Raw genomic sequence first — 15,097 nt, 5'->3', positions numbered from 1 at the left:
CTAATTCAGTGGAAAGATGCATTGTTCACCAGTCTTGTCAATAAAAAATAAGCAATAACAGTTAAAATATTGCAGAAAAGACAGAAATAAGCTGCTCAACAAAATGTAAGCCCCTCTCAAGTTAATCAGTACAATTGAAATCTCACTAGTTGTAAGGCATGTCTTTCAACAACAATACGAAAGCTCCATCACAAGTTTTTGGTGTCATCACAATAGCCATATTAATGCCATCATATAATAAAAATTAGGGGTGAAGTAAACTAACAAATGATGGGTGAACAAATAATGAAAGTTATTATAAACCTTTTTGTGCCTCTTTTTTTCAATACCAGTCTCCCCTATTATTAGAGTAAACATAACATAGGATGCACAGTTTGTTAGTGTTGTAGCCAAAATGAATTTCAACACACCTAGGAATCAGTTACCTTGAAATTTAAAAGAAAATGCATGGTTAATCTTCAAGTAAATTTGAATCAATATGGAGAATGTATAGCCAAGAGGGCAGTGATGACATTATTGCTCTCCATTGTATCTAATTTATTTTCTTTTATACATGTTTGATTTGTCAATACAATCGTTTTGTTTTGTTTTTTCCCCCAAAGGGATCCATTCTTACTTTTGTGATGATGTCCGTTGCAGATGCTGGTTGGGTCTCTAGAGTTGAAGTGACATCAGTAATCTTTTCATCCAGTTTATCAGCTACCTCCTTGCTGTCAGTTGTCATGACTGGCTCTACCTCCAACACCAGCTGTGGTTCTTGAGACTCTGGTTGCGCCTCAACTTCTTGTAAAGATTTTGTTGGCTCTGTCAGTTTGATATGATCATCAGACTGTACTTCCTTAATAACCTTCTCGGGTGCAGACAATTCTATCTGTGTTTCAGTCACTGGAACAACCCCATCCAGGGCAACCTCTGCAGCAATAGGGGAGGTGGGGAGAACTGTATCCTCAGTTACTGGAAAAGAGGAAGGTACAGCAAAACCTTCTTCAACTTTGACTTGTGAAAGGTCCGGTTTAGACTCTTCAATTTTGGGATAATCTGTCACACTGAGTTCCATTTTCATGCCCCCTTCTTTATCTCCAACTGTTACAGTCTTGGGAACATCTGTGTTTGGCATATCAGCCTTTGATGTTACTACTTCGTGTTGCACAGGGACAACAGCGGGTGAAATGGGTTCTGCTGTGGATGCTACTAAAGGCTGTTTTTCTGAAGTAACAGCTGAAACCTCTGCTGTTGTGGGTTTGAGTGTGGTCTCAAGCTCGCCATGTGCAGAGGCTGCTGTGGCCATGGTTTCCATCTTGACAGATGTAGGTTCCATCTTCGCTTTTGGGGTTGGAACTGTTGGTACGACCTCGATGGGGGCAGGTGTGGGCTTTGATTTTGTGGCCGCAGGTGTCGGTTCTCCCTGCTTGGTCACAGGTGTGGCCTGGGTCTCTGGTTTGGCAGATACAGGTGAAGGTTGGGGCATTTTTCCCAAGTCTCCCAACTGTCCCAGCAAAGCCCTTTGAGTCTGGCAGTTCAGACACAGCCATTCCTTCTGTGATCAAACAAACACAACACATGATTAGAAAACACGCTATTCCGCAAATGACATAAAACCATTTTACAGGCCCAATTAGTTATTTTGTGACCTGTGGTATATCACATAACTGAAGACTTTCAGTTATGTTTTCAGTTGATGCTAAATCAGAATTTTGCAGTTTTCACATCAGATCACAATTATTATATCTATATGAAGATATGAAAAGCAGGGCTTATTAGGAAATGCCTGATCTGAATGAGCCTATTTCACTGATCAGGATTAAGCTATTCCACAAAGCCAATGTGATTAGGCTAATTGTAGCCTATTCAATAGTTATTTATTTGTTCAGCAAGATAACTAAACCATTGTGTTATTCCAGACAGAGCACTGAATTCATGCCTTGTTATCAGTGGCTCATTCATCAGTTGCTTGGCTACCAACTAACTAGTAACATACAATCATATTCATATGGGTTAACAGCACCACCATGACTTTTGCAACATGCTACTTTCACTATTGCAAAACAGAGCAACGGTACAATGCATTTGCTATAAATGGTAATATCCTTGATGTAAGGTCACACTGAATTAAAATTTTCTAAAAACTAATCACAGCAAGCATGTATCCTATTTAGTTTGTACTACTGAACTCCAATGGCGCAATTGTTTCATGAAATTGGTTGGAACTTTTTTTTTCTTTTTTTTTTTTTGTTAAATAGATACACATAACCTAGAAATACAGTGTATTTTCTCCATTTCATTGTGTGTGTGCTGTGCAGAGACAGTACATTAGTGGAGGGTCAGCAATCTACATTTTAAAATGTTAATAAACAAATTAACAAAAGATAGGTACAAATTTTGATTAAATCCTATTTTTCATTTTGGTATTTTATTCATACTTATGGACATGATAACAGCAATGAGAGAGTGGACAGACTGAGAACTGAAGATTCCATTGCAAAAGCCAGCAAACATTAAAATCAAAGCCTGAGAAGCAGCCTGACCAGGAACTGCATGAGACTGGAATGTTAGTTTTCATTGTAACATAGCACCAACTTCTTTGTGGAGGAGAATTTTCTGAAAACAAGCCTAATTACTGGAATAAGACTATCTTATCTCATTTAACTCCAGTCCAAAAACTATAGACACAAACAAACATTTAAAAAAAACAAAACAAAAAAAACTCTACTTAGTTGTCTGGTGTGTAGCCTTAGTATTACTATAAGTAATAGGTTACAATTATGTGTTTTGAGGGCACATTTAGGTCTTAGACTGCAATTTGTAAGTTGCAATTATATAGATGAGACAAATTAGTTAAAAAACAATCTGTGCACAATGTCATATGTGCCATGGCAATAAGGTATTGTGTGTTGCACTGGATAATAACTCAAGGTTTTCACATTTTCAACCACGAAAGACATCTTTGACTTGTTATAGATAAGAATGTGGTACAATCCAGCACAGTCTCTTATGCTGAGTAATGCCATAGCACTCAAAGTAATATAAATTCAGTCTTCACTCCACACTACTGTTGCTGGACAATTAAAACATCTAACCCATTTACAGAGAAATTTTTATCATAAATAACATTTTCAATAGAAGCTCGTCATCCCTAATATTAACATGCCCTCTGTTATAAATTGCGATACTTGTAAAACAGCAATAGAAATGCTTACCTTGCAAAAGAGCTAATCACATTTTATAAGCAATGCAATTACTTTAAAAATGTAATCCTCTGAAGACGTATTTCTTATCACATCTAAGATCCATTAATGGACAGTTGAGGAGGAGACGAAGGCATAAGCTGTCAATAGATAAAACAGTGTGTCTGTAGCAACCTAGCAGACCAAATCACAGCAATGCGCCTGCCTCTGCAGAGCCAGGGAGAGCAGTTCTGGTACACAGGACCGAGGAGGAGATTACATCGCACACATATCCTGTTTGTGAAACCATTAAGTTTTAAACGCTTTATCCATGAGATTAACAATTAGAACCCACACACATTTCATACATCTTAATTATAGAACCACATGTGAACACTAATAGTTGTGCATTTTATCAACAGGAGAAGTATCTAAATGTGTCTCAAAATATCTACATTTCATCTTGGAGATTAGCCCTGACTCAGGAAGCAGTGACGTAAATGAAAAACACAGTTCATGGGCTCATGTGCCTATTTGAGCTTTGGTAAATGATGTAATCTACCTCTGTCATACCCTGTCTTAGGCCTTCTTTTACAATCCAGCTGTGCTGGACATTTCATCCCCCCCCCCCCCCCCATAAACAAAAACAAAGCTGGAGGGAACATTTAAAGGGGACTGGCAAAATATCTCTTGAAGTAATGTGTCATTTATTTGTTCCACCAAGGGTCATTATAACTATTATAGTGAAGGGTTATTATTGTTTTAAACTTCAATTTTTTTTCAATTTTGTTTACAGATAAACGCATGTTAGCATACATTTACTGCAAATAAAGCATGTAAATATAAACATTTTTTTAAGTCCCTGAGACTGTGGGCAGCAGCAACACTGCAAGAAAAGCACTCTGAGCTGCATTGCTGTATTCATTTTCAATGACTACTCCAAACAGAATTACAGCTAATGAATGCTGATACTGGCATATAGTATCTAATTTGATTGATAGTGAGATGCTTTTGTTGTGGTTCACTTCGGAAAATATCATAATCCTATTGGTTTCCAACAGTGACAAACAAAGCCTCATCAGCATAGTGCATGATGCTGATAATCATGTCAACCAATAAATCGTTTAAACCTCAATTTCATGTGAACTGACGCAAGATCAGCTTCACTGATGTTTAACAGTTAAGGTCCACATAAAATTTATTTTTTTAAGTCACGACACTGCAGTGCATTGTATCTAGTTTAGCTTGAACACAGAATAGCTCATAAATCAGTTTTCCTTGAGTAAAAAGAGTTGATTAAATAGAGTTGATAATTATAGCTAATCATTTTTGTCATCATCACAAACTTAATTCGCACACACCCCTCTACTTGTCCTGCCCATCCTCTGTCATGCTTGTTGTAATCACGTCTAACAAGGAACGTGCTCCTGTTGCATACATATGCTAATCAGCAAAATCATGCCACTCTCGAGGCCATTCAAATGATTAATTAATGATAACAAACTCCAGCTCTTCCTACTTTACTGACCATCTTATAGGTGTTGCACAATAAAAGGCAGCTCATATGCACTAATGGTATCTATAATAAATAGTTACACCTGTATATAATTGTAATTTTCATTTTGGAGGAACACTTGGAGAAGTATTTAAAAGTCTCTTTTTTCTTATTAAAAAAAATCATGAGATGGATAACCATAATTTGAGACAATATGAGGAAAAAACAGTTCATATTTTTTTTTGTTCCATTGTAGACAGAGGAGCATGTGGATGTAAAAATCAGATCAATTTCATAATTCCTCAAGAAAGACTGATATGAGAAAGCTGATTACAGTAGGTTTTCACATTCTTAGCATATCTATCACTGCCATGCCACAAATCAATTGCATCAAAGCAGCTTAACCTAAATTGATTTTCAACAACTGAAGATAACTGCACTCTGAAATTAACACATATTAACAATACACAGGTTGCCAAGACACAGGTTGCATAACTCATTAAAATCTGGCATTGTGGCGTATTCCCCATTCAGCTTCTACTCTTCCTCAAACTTGAAAGGAGCTATGAACTAAGACTGACAGAGAAGAATCCAGCAGCAGTGTTTGCAGATGGCTGAGCCATGGCCTTACATTCCTGAGTGTTTCTGCTGGTCCCCTGTATTCTCCTTCTCTCTTGTAATCTAAATATGGTCCTGCCCCTCACACCTCTCTAGGTGCTGTTACCAAACAGGTCCAAGTCTCAGCATGATAAATAACCTTTATCAACCCAAGTGAAGAACATGGACAGAGCAATTACAGAAGAATGCAAATGAAGGGTTGCACTCCTGCATTGTGTATTATATGCCAAATGAATGCCAAACAAATCAGCCAAGAGGTGAAACATTTACACACCACCACTGCACCAACCTTACATCTGATAACTCAATTGACCTGCTAATTCCAAATCAGAATGAAAAAAAAAAAACCTCAGTCAACAAAAAGACGTAATCTCATCACATCCCTGTCCAGTGCCAGTCACTGCCTCACAGCCACTCAGTCCCAGGGCCATGCATCAGAGCCACAGGGTTTGGAAAGTCGCCATCATCCTTTTGTCTAATTAAATCTGTTTTATGAGTAAAGAGCAGGAGCCCCAAGCAGAGAGCTGTGGGAAAGGCTGCTCTCTACGATTAGCCTGTGAGCTGGATTACCAGACCTTCACAATGACAGCAGTCAGGAAATTATGCTCTTGACACACAGGCATGCTGCATTAGGCTGGATCTGCAGAGCTTTATAAAGAATTGCCTAGTTCACTTTTATTACAGCAAATGTCTTAAGCAGCACCTTAGGAAAAGAACCCTTTCACATTGGGCAGAAATTACCTTCAAACATTGACTTTTAAGATACCTCAATATGTTATACGTTCATACAAATTGGTTTATTGGTATTCATATCTTACATATGCATTTGGCACATCCCACCATGCACTGCAGATGACTGATAAAGGAAATAAGTCTTGCTCACTATCAGCATTACGGTACGACAGGTGTGTGTGTGTGGTTCAACAATAACAAAGACATTGTGAATCAAACATAAAATTATGCTGCTCTTCTCAGGAAAGGCCTGTCACTCTTGCATTTCCATGTTAATGAATCAATCCAGTAATTTGAGTTTGTATCATTTGTACAAACCCACATATTCCTATGAGACACCAGTCACTCAGTATCCAAGTGGTCCTGAGATTTACATTTTATGAAAGCTAGACTGAACTGGCTGCCTTTGAAGTGTGGACTACAGCACTATTTCCCAGCCTCTCATCAGTGTTTTCCTGCTGTTGATACTGGAGCTGGTAAGTTCCTTATTGATTTTCTGGCAGATGCCTTTGGCACAAGCTGTAGCTGGCTAATATACTTGGCTTTCAGCAGCCCCCACAGAGCAGAACTCCTCATAAATCAAGCCCTCTGATAATACAGAATGTTGACCTACTAATCTGTAATAAGCAGAGTGCTTCATTCTAAAGACAAGGATATACACCCCGCTCTTTTTGCAAGCTGTCAAATGGCGCATCAGCAAACTTTCCCCTGATGGCAAAGTGCAGTGGGGTGAAGAGGTAATGAGAGCATGGAGCATAAATAGAAAGCAAAGACACTAGGCGGTACATTAACAAAGCTGGATCTCTTAAGTGAGGCCCTATTTTCTTTTTATGACAGAAAGCCACAGCATGTATTGAAATAGCAACATAGATCCTATTTTCAGATTTAGGGAAATCATTTCAGCTTGATGGATAGGCGTCACAGAAACATCAAACATACTCTGTCCTTTCTAAAGCAAATTGACCAATAGAATAATCTCAACTGAAGACCAGTAGCAGTAAATACATACAACAATGATTTAAATATTAAAATTAATAATAATTTCAAGAATGGGCTATTGCAGCATCAAGTCCAAAGCATGAGTCTACTCAATTTTAGCTCTGCTAGACTCATTGTACCTTCTAAAAAGGATGAGAAAAAACAGTAAGGATGTGGCAGGTAGGCTCCAGAAGTGTTAGGTTGCAGGTTTAAGGGTAGTCTCTGCTGGCCTGTGTCAGAGATAATACATCTTGTCATGAATCAGTGTGTCATGGAATCTTTGCATAATGCCAGCTGCTGGTACCTTTGATTGGTAGGCACATTCCTCCAATTGATATTATAATAAACTACTATTTCAGGACAAAATATGAGGTGAAGAGCCCAAGATGTGGCCACATAGTAACATTTAAAAAAATGCTGAGGAACTATGATACTGTCTTGTCTGCCACACACAAAGCTTTAGCTGACAAACCACGACACACGTGTGTCCTACTTATCTGACAACAGCCAGTCCCAGGCTTTTGATGGCATCAGCTGAAGCAGAATGGGCAAAAGGAAAAATGGATAGAGTTGCTGCTGGCACTCACTTTGACTGAAGTGGCCTCCCCTTCTTTTGAACCTCATGTCCTTTTCATATTTTAAAAGGAAGCATTTCTGCCCTTCTATTAAAGAGCCACGCACATTCATGACAGACAACCAGCAGTCACAGCAGTTTGGATGATGAAGGTCATAGGGCAGCAGTAAGTATAGCAGCTCATCCTATTCAGTTGTGCTAAGGCCAAGCTATTTCTGTTTTCCTCTGCTATTAAGAGGAATGAATCCCTCCCCCCATCCAACCTGTATTCTGAGGCTCTTCCCCCTCTCTGGTATCCACCAAATATGTGAGAATTGTCAATTACATAAGAGACACATCTCTTTCGGTGTTATTTTTCCATAATTATCTGCCATTTGGGCGGCGTGTGTGTTAATCTCTCTCTGGGAAAACAAATTCAAGGCAGAAATGAAGAAATTAGGAGAAAGAAAGCTCACATTCACTCAATCACTGCAGAGATGGATTTTGTTGTTTACTTAGAGTCAACAGAATGCAAGAGGAATGGAAAGTAGGAATTTGCTTTTGCCAAAAATGTATTAAATGTTCACAATACTTCAATAAATGCATCTGTTGCATATTTTTGGGATTTAATAACGCTAACCTTTTCTCCTGTTTAATAGGACTTCACCTTATGAAAGTATTAGCATCAAAGATGACCATATTCAAAAGCCAAAGTAAAATGATTAACATGAATGACCACTGATACAACTATGAGCAAAGAATAAAGAGCTCACCAAATCACAGATGAGTCCGACAAAAGCTATTTTTAAATGAGTTAAAGCATTAACTGTTAGGGTTAAAACAGTCTAGCAGAAAAAAACAGACCAACCCGACAAGAAAATATGAGCTGTTCTAAAAGGAAATATTACTGCACCTTAGGTAGGATCTGAAAAGACTAGGGTACACTGTCTTGCATTCAACAATGACCTGCATTTGTGGGTACATCACAAAGCAGGTATGCACATGTACTACAGCCACCCACATGTAATGAAGGGGAAACTGTTGAATTACATGGAGCCACTGATCTGTGAGAGACAGATGGCCTGAAAGGAAATGTCTGCTGCTCTAATGTACTGCACTGTGTCGTGTTGGACTTAATCCGTTTCACCTCTGCTTATTGGCATATCACAGGGCTTTGCCATCTCAGATCTCTCACGGGGGGCTGGAGATTCCCTGGTCTGCTATGGTGGCAGATCCCATCTCACTAATGCTGTTGCACAACCCTCAATCACTTTAATACATTTTCAGCGTGCTGGTCTGCTGAAGCACTCTTCTCATGAGTTGTTATGTCACAACTGTGGCCACTCTAGTGGAGGGATAGCAGCCACTACATAGACTGCATTTTAGTATGTGTAAAATTTTGTTTGAGAACCTCTCATAGGAGGTCAATAATTCACATAGGTTACATTGATTAACAGCACACAGACCTCTGGTCAAAGTCATAGTCTGAAAACCAATTCAAGCACAGTCTCCATATACAGTGTTTTCTCTTCTGTAGCACCTTCATTTATTATTCCACCACACCTTCGTGGATTTTGTCAAGAAAATCAAATCAACAGTGGAACAAAATTATATTCTGTTGTGTTCAAATTTTTCAATATAAATAAAAGGCTATATGAAAGCCGATCTCCAAGTTTTTCCACCCCTTATATCACAGAGGAATATTCCACAATGTAAAAAGACCAAAAAGGACTAAAAATCAGTTCTACTGCTTGCACCCTCCAACTCAAATTAAAATGTGCTTAACTGTGGAAGAATGAACAAGAAACAACAATAACAAGCATATTATTATAGTGCTCTTCAATTAATAAGAACTATCAAATAAACCGTTTCATAAAATGATGTTAAGTATGGTGTGTCAGGTGTAAAAACTGAAAACTGGTGGCCATTACAGTCAGTAAAACTAAGTCATAATAATTACTCCTGTGATCACAGAATTTGAGTTCAAAATCATAAGGGTTAATTTTTCAGGACCAAACCTAAAACACTCCTTAAAATTGGCATGAAAATAATGTAATAATGAAAAAATAAAAGCTATTGCACTTACCGCTGCTGTGTGAGGCATGGGGTTAAATCCACAAAGGTTGCAGACAGTGGTTTTGCATTCAGTGCAGTTGTTGTAATTGGGAGGATCCTTGGAACCCATGTTGAGTTCAACCTTACAAAGTGGACAAGTGGACAGAACTGCTTTAGGAGCAACTTGAGTCACTTCTGTGGATTTTGGAGGTTTTGATGGAGCTTTCTCTACATTGGCCTGTGCTAATGAAGCGGGCCTGGCCTGTTGAGGTGGCTCTGATTTCTGTACAGACGGTGGTTTGGTCTCCTTTGCAGGGGACATCTTCGGAGAAACTGGAGGTGTAGCTTTAGGGGAAACATGAGCTGTAATGGACATCTTACGTGGAGTAGGTGGTGTAGTTTTAGGGTCATCCTGAACAGCTGAGGATATCAATGTAGATGCAGAGCTCAAGAAAGATGACCCAAAGCCAAACATCTTCCCAGTTACTGACTCAGCAGACTTTGAAGCAGCAGGTTGTGCTTTTGGACCACCAAAACCAAAGAAGCCTCCTGACTCCTGCTTTGCAGGCTGAGCTGGTGGTGGTGCAGATTTGACAGCAGGGGTTGCAGATTTTGTGGGCTGCTGTGGTGGTTTCCCAGCTTCTTGTTTCGCAAGACCTGAGATGACTTCTGGCTTTGCAGTTTGGGAAAGTGGGACTTGTGGGGATTTTTCAACAAGCTGCTGCTGGCCAGCAACACTCTGGCCTTGTCCTTGTTCAGTACCCGAAAGGACCTGTGTCTTTTGCATAGACCCACGTCGAGGTGTTTCCGTCTTTTGGACTGCAGTTGGCAATGGAATCTTAGCTTTAGGAGTCTCTTTTTCATGTAGAAGTGCTTGAGTGTCCTCTTTTTTGACTGCTGAAGATTCTGTTGATTTATCTTCCTCAACTAATGTCGGTATGTCCTTCTGTTCAGAACCAGGGGGTGTAAAAATCTTGCTTTGGGAGGGCTGTAGCTTCACTACAAGATGTCCAGTGGGCTCAGATGCTCCAACGGCTCTCTGCATTTGGCAGTTCAGACAAAGCCATTCCTTCACCTGAAAAACCAAGTGCAATAAAATGTATAATTCATTGTTGGAAATAAAAAAAAAGGCAACACTGTTTTGTGGGACAAATCCTGGAGGACAAATTTAATTAAGAGTTCATTCAAATGTGTTTATTCATCGATCATTATTTTATATGAACTATAATCACACCCATTCTAAAGGTAAAATCTGCTGATTTATTATTCATGTGGGTGTGGCATTTATAGTTACAGATAGGATGAACAGAATGAACCTGCTATATAAACTATGAGGTTAGTAAACCCATGCATCTCAAGATGTTAGTGTTCATTTGCAAGAGATTATGAGTTAAATCAAAACTCCTTGTTTTAGCAGTTAAATGCACTTAGAATTATTACAATAATTATTATTTCTATCAATAAATAAATAAATAAATGTTTTCTATACTTTCTTGAAAAGAACTGTAAGTCAAAGCAAAGGGAATACTTTGATTTACCTCAGCCACATTTGGCATCGGATTAAATCCACATTGGTTGCAGACAGTAGTCTTGCATTCTGTGCAAGTGTTGTAGTTGGGAGGATCTTTGGAGCCCATATTGAGGTCGACTTTACAGAGTGGACAGATGGACAAATCTACATTTGGAGCACCCTCCATGTCTGTCGGTGCCTTGGGGGGCTCTAATGGAGCTTTATCCACTTTAGTTTGTACTGTTGAAGGAGTCCTTTCCTGCTGTGGTTTCTCTGGCTTCTTCTCAGCTTTCTGGACAGCAGGTGGCTTGGCGTCCTTTGCAGGCAATGTTTTAGGAGAGGCTGGTGGAGTAGTTTTTGGAGAGACATGGGATGTAGTGGACATCTTACGTGGAGTTGGTGGTGTACTTTTAGGTTCATCCTGGACAGCTGAGGTTATCAAATTGGATGCAGAGCTTAGGAAAGATGACCCAAAGCCAAACATCTTTCCAGTCACTGACCCAGCAGCCTGTGCTGCAGTAGGCTGTGGTTTGCCACCACCAAAACCAAAGAAGCCTCCTGACTCCTGTTTTGCAGGCTGAGCTTGTGGTGGTACAGATTTGGCTGGAGATGTACCAGCTTTTGGAGGTTGTTGTGGGACTGTCTTTCCCACTTCTCGATTTGGTGGAGGAACAGACTTAGCAGTAGAAGTAACAGTTTTTGGAGGCTCTTGTGGGGGTGTCTTTCCCACTTCTCGTTCTGGTGGAGGACCAGACTCAGCAGTAGAAGTCACAGCTTTTGGAGGCTCTTTTGGGGGTGTCTTTCCTGCATCTCGATCTGGTGGAGGAGCAGACTTGGCAACAGATGTCACAGCTTTTGGAGGCTCTTGCTGGGGTGTACCAGGTTGTCCTTTGAGTGTCTCTCCTGAAAGCTTTTGTGAAGCCGTCAAAACTTCAGTCTTTGAGATAGTGGATGGAACAGTTTTGTCAGGCAACGAAGCAGCTGTAGGGGTAACTTTCTTTGTTGGTGCGTCAAGGGCTGAGTATTCATTTTCTTTGGTTGTGGCAACATTAACTAACTCATTTCTGGGTGAGATTGATTTAGGGGTGTCTTCCTGAGAAGTTGACATTGAGGTCTCTTGCTTCTGTGTGGTAGAAGGGACCTCTTTGCTTGGTGAGGGTTGAGGCTTTATCATGGGAAGACCTGGAGGTTCAGAAGCTCCAAGTGCTCTTTGCATCTGGCAGTTGAGACAAAGCCATTCCTTCACCTGAAAAACAAACACAAAACATGAGTAAAATTCCTTACTTTTGTTAATGGCCAATACTCAAAACAGTGCTTTTATATATTGGTCCAAATAAGTACTTCGTGATTGAAGAAAACAAAAAATTGCCCCCCAAATTAAAAGAAAATGTAAACAAGGAAAATCAGTTTAGATTTGATCACTTTTACAGTTTTCTCTATTTCAAAATTTCAACCAAAAATACAACAAAAACAACAAACCCCAAAAAAAATAAATTATTATCTGCTGACCAAAAATGTTAAATGAGGAAATTAATTTAAATGAAGTTCAGTATTTAGTCATTTAAATACCTCTGTTAAATTTGGCACAGGGCTAAATCCACATTTGTTGCAGACATTGGTTTTGCATTCAGTGCAGATGTTGTAATTAGGAAGATCTTCGGAGCCCATGTTCAGTTCCACTTTACAGAGTGGACACGTAGACTGGCCCACTTTAGGAGCAGTTTGGGAGGCTACTGGTTTTGCAGGCTCTAATGGATCCCTGTCGACTTTGGCCTCTCCTGATGGAGGAGCCTTTGCCTGCTGAGGTTGGTCTTGTGTCTTTTCCGGATGTGGTTTCTGAGCAGCAGGTGATTTGGCCTCCTTGACTGAAGTTATCTTTGGAGAAACTGGGGGGCTGGACTTTGGAGAAATCTGCGAAGCTGACACTCTGTCAGAGACTTGCGCTGGGGCAGACATTTTACGTGAACTTTGTGGTGTTGTGCGGGTCTCCTGAACTGCAGATGTTATCAAGGTGGATGCTGAGCTGAAGAGGGATGAACCAAATCCCAACATCTTCCCAGTCACTGCTTCAGCTGTTTTTGAGGCACCACGCTGAGATTTAGGACTACCAAAGCTGGTGAAACCTCCTGATTCTTGATTTATTGGCTGTGCCTCTGGAGTAGCAGATTTGGCAAGAGATGTTCCAACAGCATTGGATTCTTTGTTTAGGTCTTGCTTGGGCTGTACTTCATCAGTGGATGTGACTGGCTTATCAGCTGATTTCTGAATTATTTCAGCTTTCTCCTCTTTCTTTTCTGATACTTCTTTAGTTGCAGGGTAACTTGGAGTTATTTCCTTTTTGTTCTGGAGAGATTTTTCAATATCTGTGATGATGGGAAGAGCTTGAGTAGGCAGTGGTTTATTGAGGTCTGACACTTCAGCTGTAATCTCTTTGGTGGTAGAGGCAGTGGAGGGTGGAACCTCCTTGGTAGGTGGTGAAGCAGTTGTCTCCTCTTTTGTCAGGGCTGAAACAGCAACTGGGGTCTCCTTTGCTTGCAGTGGGGCAGGGGTTGATGTTTGGGTAATATCCATTTGAAATGATTCCTTCTGATTTATGTCTGGCACTTCTGTTTTTTGTGTGGAAATAATGTCTTTCTTTTGAGTGGCAACAACAGTAGGTGTGGACACTTTGTTGGGTGATGCCTGTGGTTTCATTAGTGGAGGCTGTACTGATTCAGATGCTCTGAGAGCTCTTTGCATTTGACAAGTTAGACACAACCACTCCTTCATCTGTAGAGAAAATCATATTATTCTGAGTTAAGTTTGTCTGTAAGGCATTAAAGCATTTGTATGATAACATTATGGTATAGCACAACAAAAGTCACTTATGCATTTCTTATATTTTACTTACAAAACATCATACATTTTTAGATATTTGGAATACATATTTTGAGTGTGAAATAAAGCATATATATGGAAATTGAGATATTATAAGGAATATACACCACTGATACGCAACATTGATATGCTACAAGGCTACAGCTTGAGTGATTTTACTTACTTCTGTCTCATTTGGCATGGGGTTAAATCCACACTGGTTACAGACAGTGTTCTTGCATTCAGTGCAGGTACTGTAGTTAGGGGAATCCTTGGATCCCATACTGAGTTTGACTTTACAGAGTGGACAGGTGGACTGGCCTGATTTCACAATGGCTTCGGACACTGTTGCAGGCTTTGGAGGCTCTGATGGAGCTTTGTCCACTTTGGCCTGTACCAATGGAGGTGTCTTGGTCTCTTGGGGTGGTTCTGGCTTCTTTTGTTGGTCCTTCTTCTGGGCAGCAGGGGATTTGATCTCTTTTGCTGGGGACATCTTAGGAGAAACTGGTGGAGTGGTCTTGGGCTGGTCCTGAACAGCTGAGGTAATTAAAGTGGATGCAGAACTGAAGATGGAAGAACCAAAACCAAACATTTTTCCAGTCACTGACTCTGCTGGCTTTGCAGCATCGGGTTGAGCTTTACCACCACCAAAACCAAAGAAGCCTCCTGACTCTTGCTGTATCGCTGTACTGGCGTTACTCTGCTTGCGTTCAGTTTTCCTTGTCTGGTCTGGTGTTTTGTTAGGCCCTGCTGTTTTCTGGGACTCCTGTGGCCTTTTCTGAGAAGGAATTGGACTGGGCTGTTTCTGACCATCTGGTTTATTAGCAATCTCAGCTGTAGTTGGCTGTGCTGTTGCAGATAGTTTCCTCTGAGGTGAATGTGGTGCTGATGACTCTTTCTTTTCTGGCTCAGCTGGGCTGATGATGTCTTTCGTTTGAGGTTTTGCAGGTATCTGAGAGTTGACAGAAGTGACTCCTGAGGGCTTTGTCACTCCAAGAGCATGCTCCATCTGGCAGGTGAGACATAGCCACTCCTTTACCTAAAAAACAAAAAAGAAAGAAAGAAAAAAAAATGTTCCATCATAAATTGTTAGGTAATCCGAGTATAATTACTTACTGTTACAGGGACTAATTTGA

At 40.1% G+C, this 15,097-nt stretch overlaps 1 protein-coding gene across 1 annotated transcript in view; it reads right to left on the bottom strand.

Moving 5' to 3' along the window:
• Positions 1-15,097, bottom strand: part of pclob (piccolo presynaptic cytomatrix protein b) — a 57,458-nt gene that overhangs the window by 32,320 nt on the left and 10,041 nt on the right. The window contains exons 10-14 of the mRNA XM_076732472.1: positions 14,146-15,000; positions 12,675-13,874; positions 11,134-12,351; positions 9,627-10,670; positions 617-1,537 (exon numbers count right to left, since the gene is read on the bottom strand). Of these exons, the coding sequence (XP_076588587.1) occupies positions 617-1,537; positions 9,627-10,670; positions 11,134-12,351; positions 12,675-13,874; positions 14,146-15,000 (5,238 nt within the window). The remainder of the gene's footprint in view (positions 1-616; positions 1,538-9,626; positions 10,671-11,133; positions 12,352-12,674; positions 13,875-14,145; positions 15,001-15,097) is intronic.

This window comes from Chaetodon auriga, chromosome 6, assembly GCF_051107435.1.
Source record: "Chaetodon auriga isolate fChaAug3 chromosome 6, fChaAug3.hap1, whole genome shotgun sequence".
Lineage (NCBI taxonomy): Eukaryota > Metazoa > Chordata > Actinopteri > Chaetodontiformes > Chaetodontidae > Chaetodon > Chaetodon auriga.
This window is presented reverse-complemented; position numbering and strand designations above follow the sequence as displayed.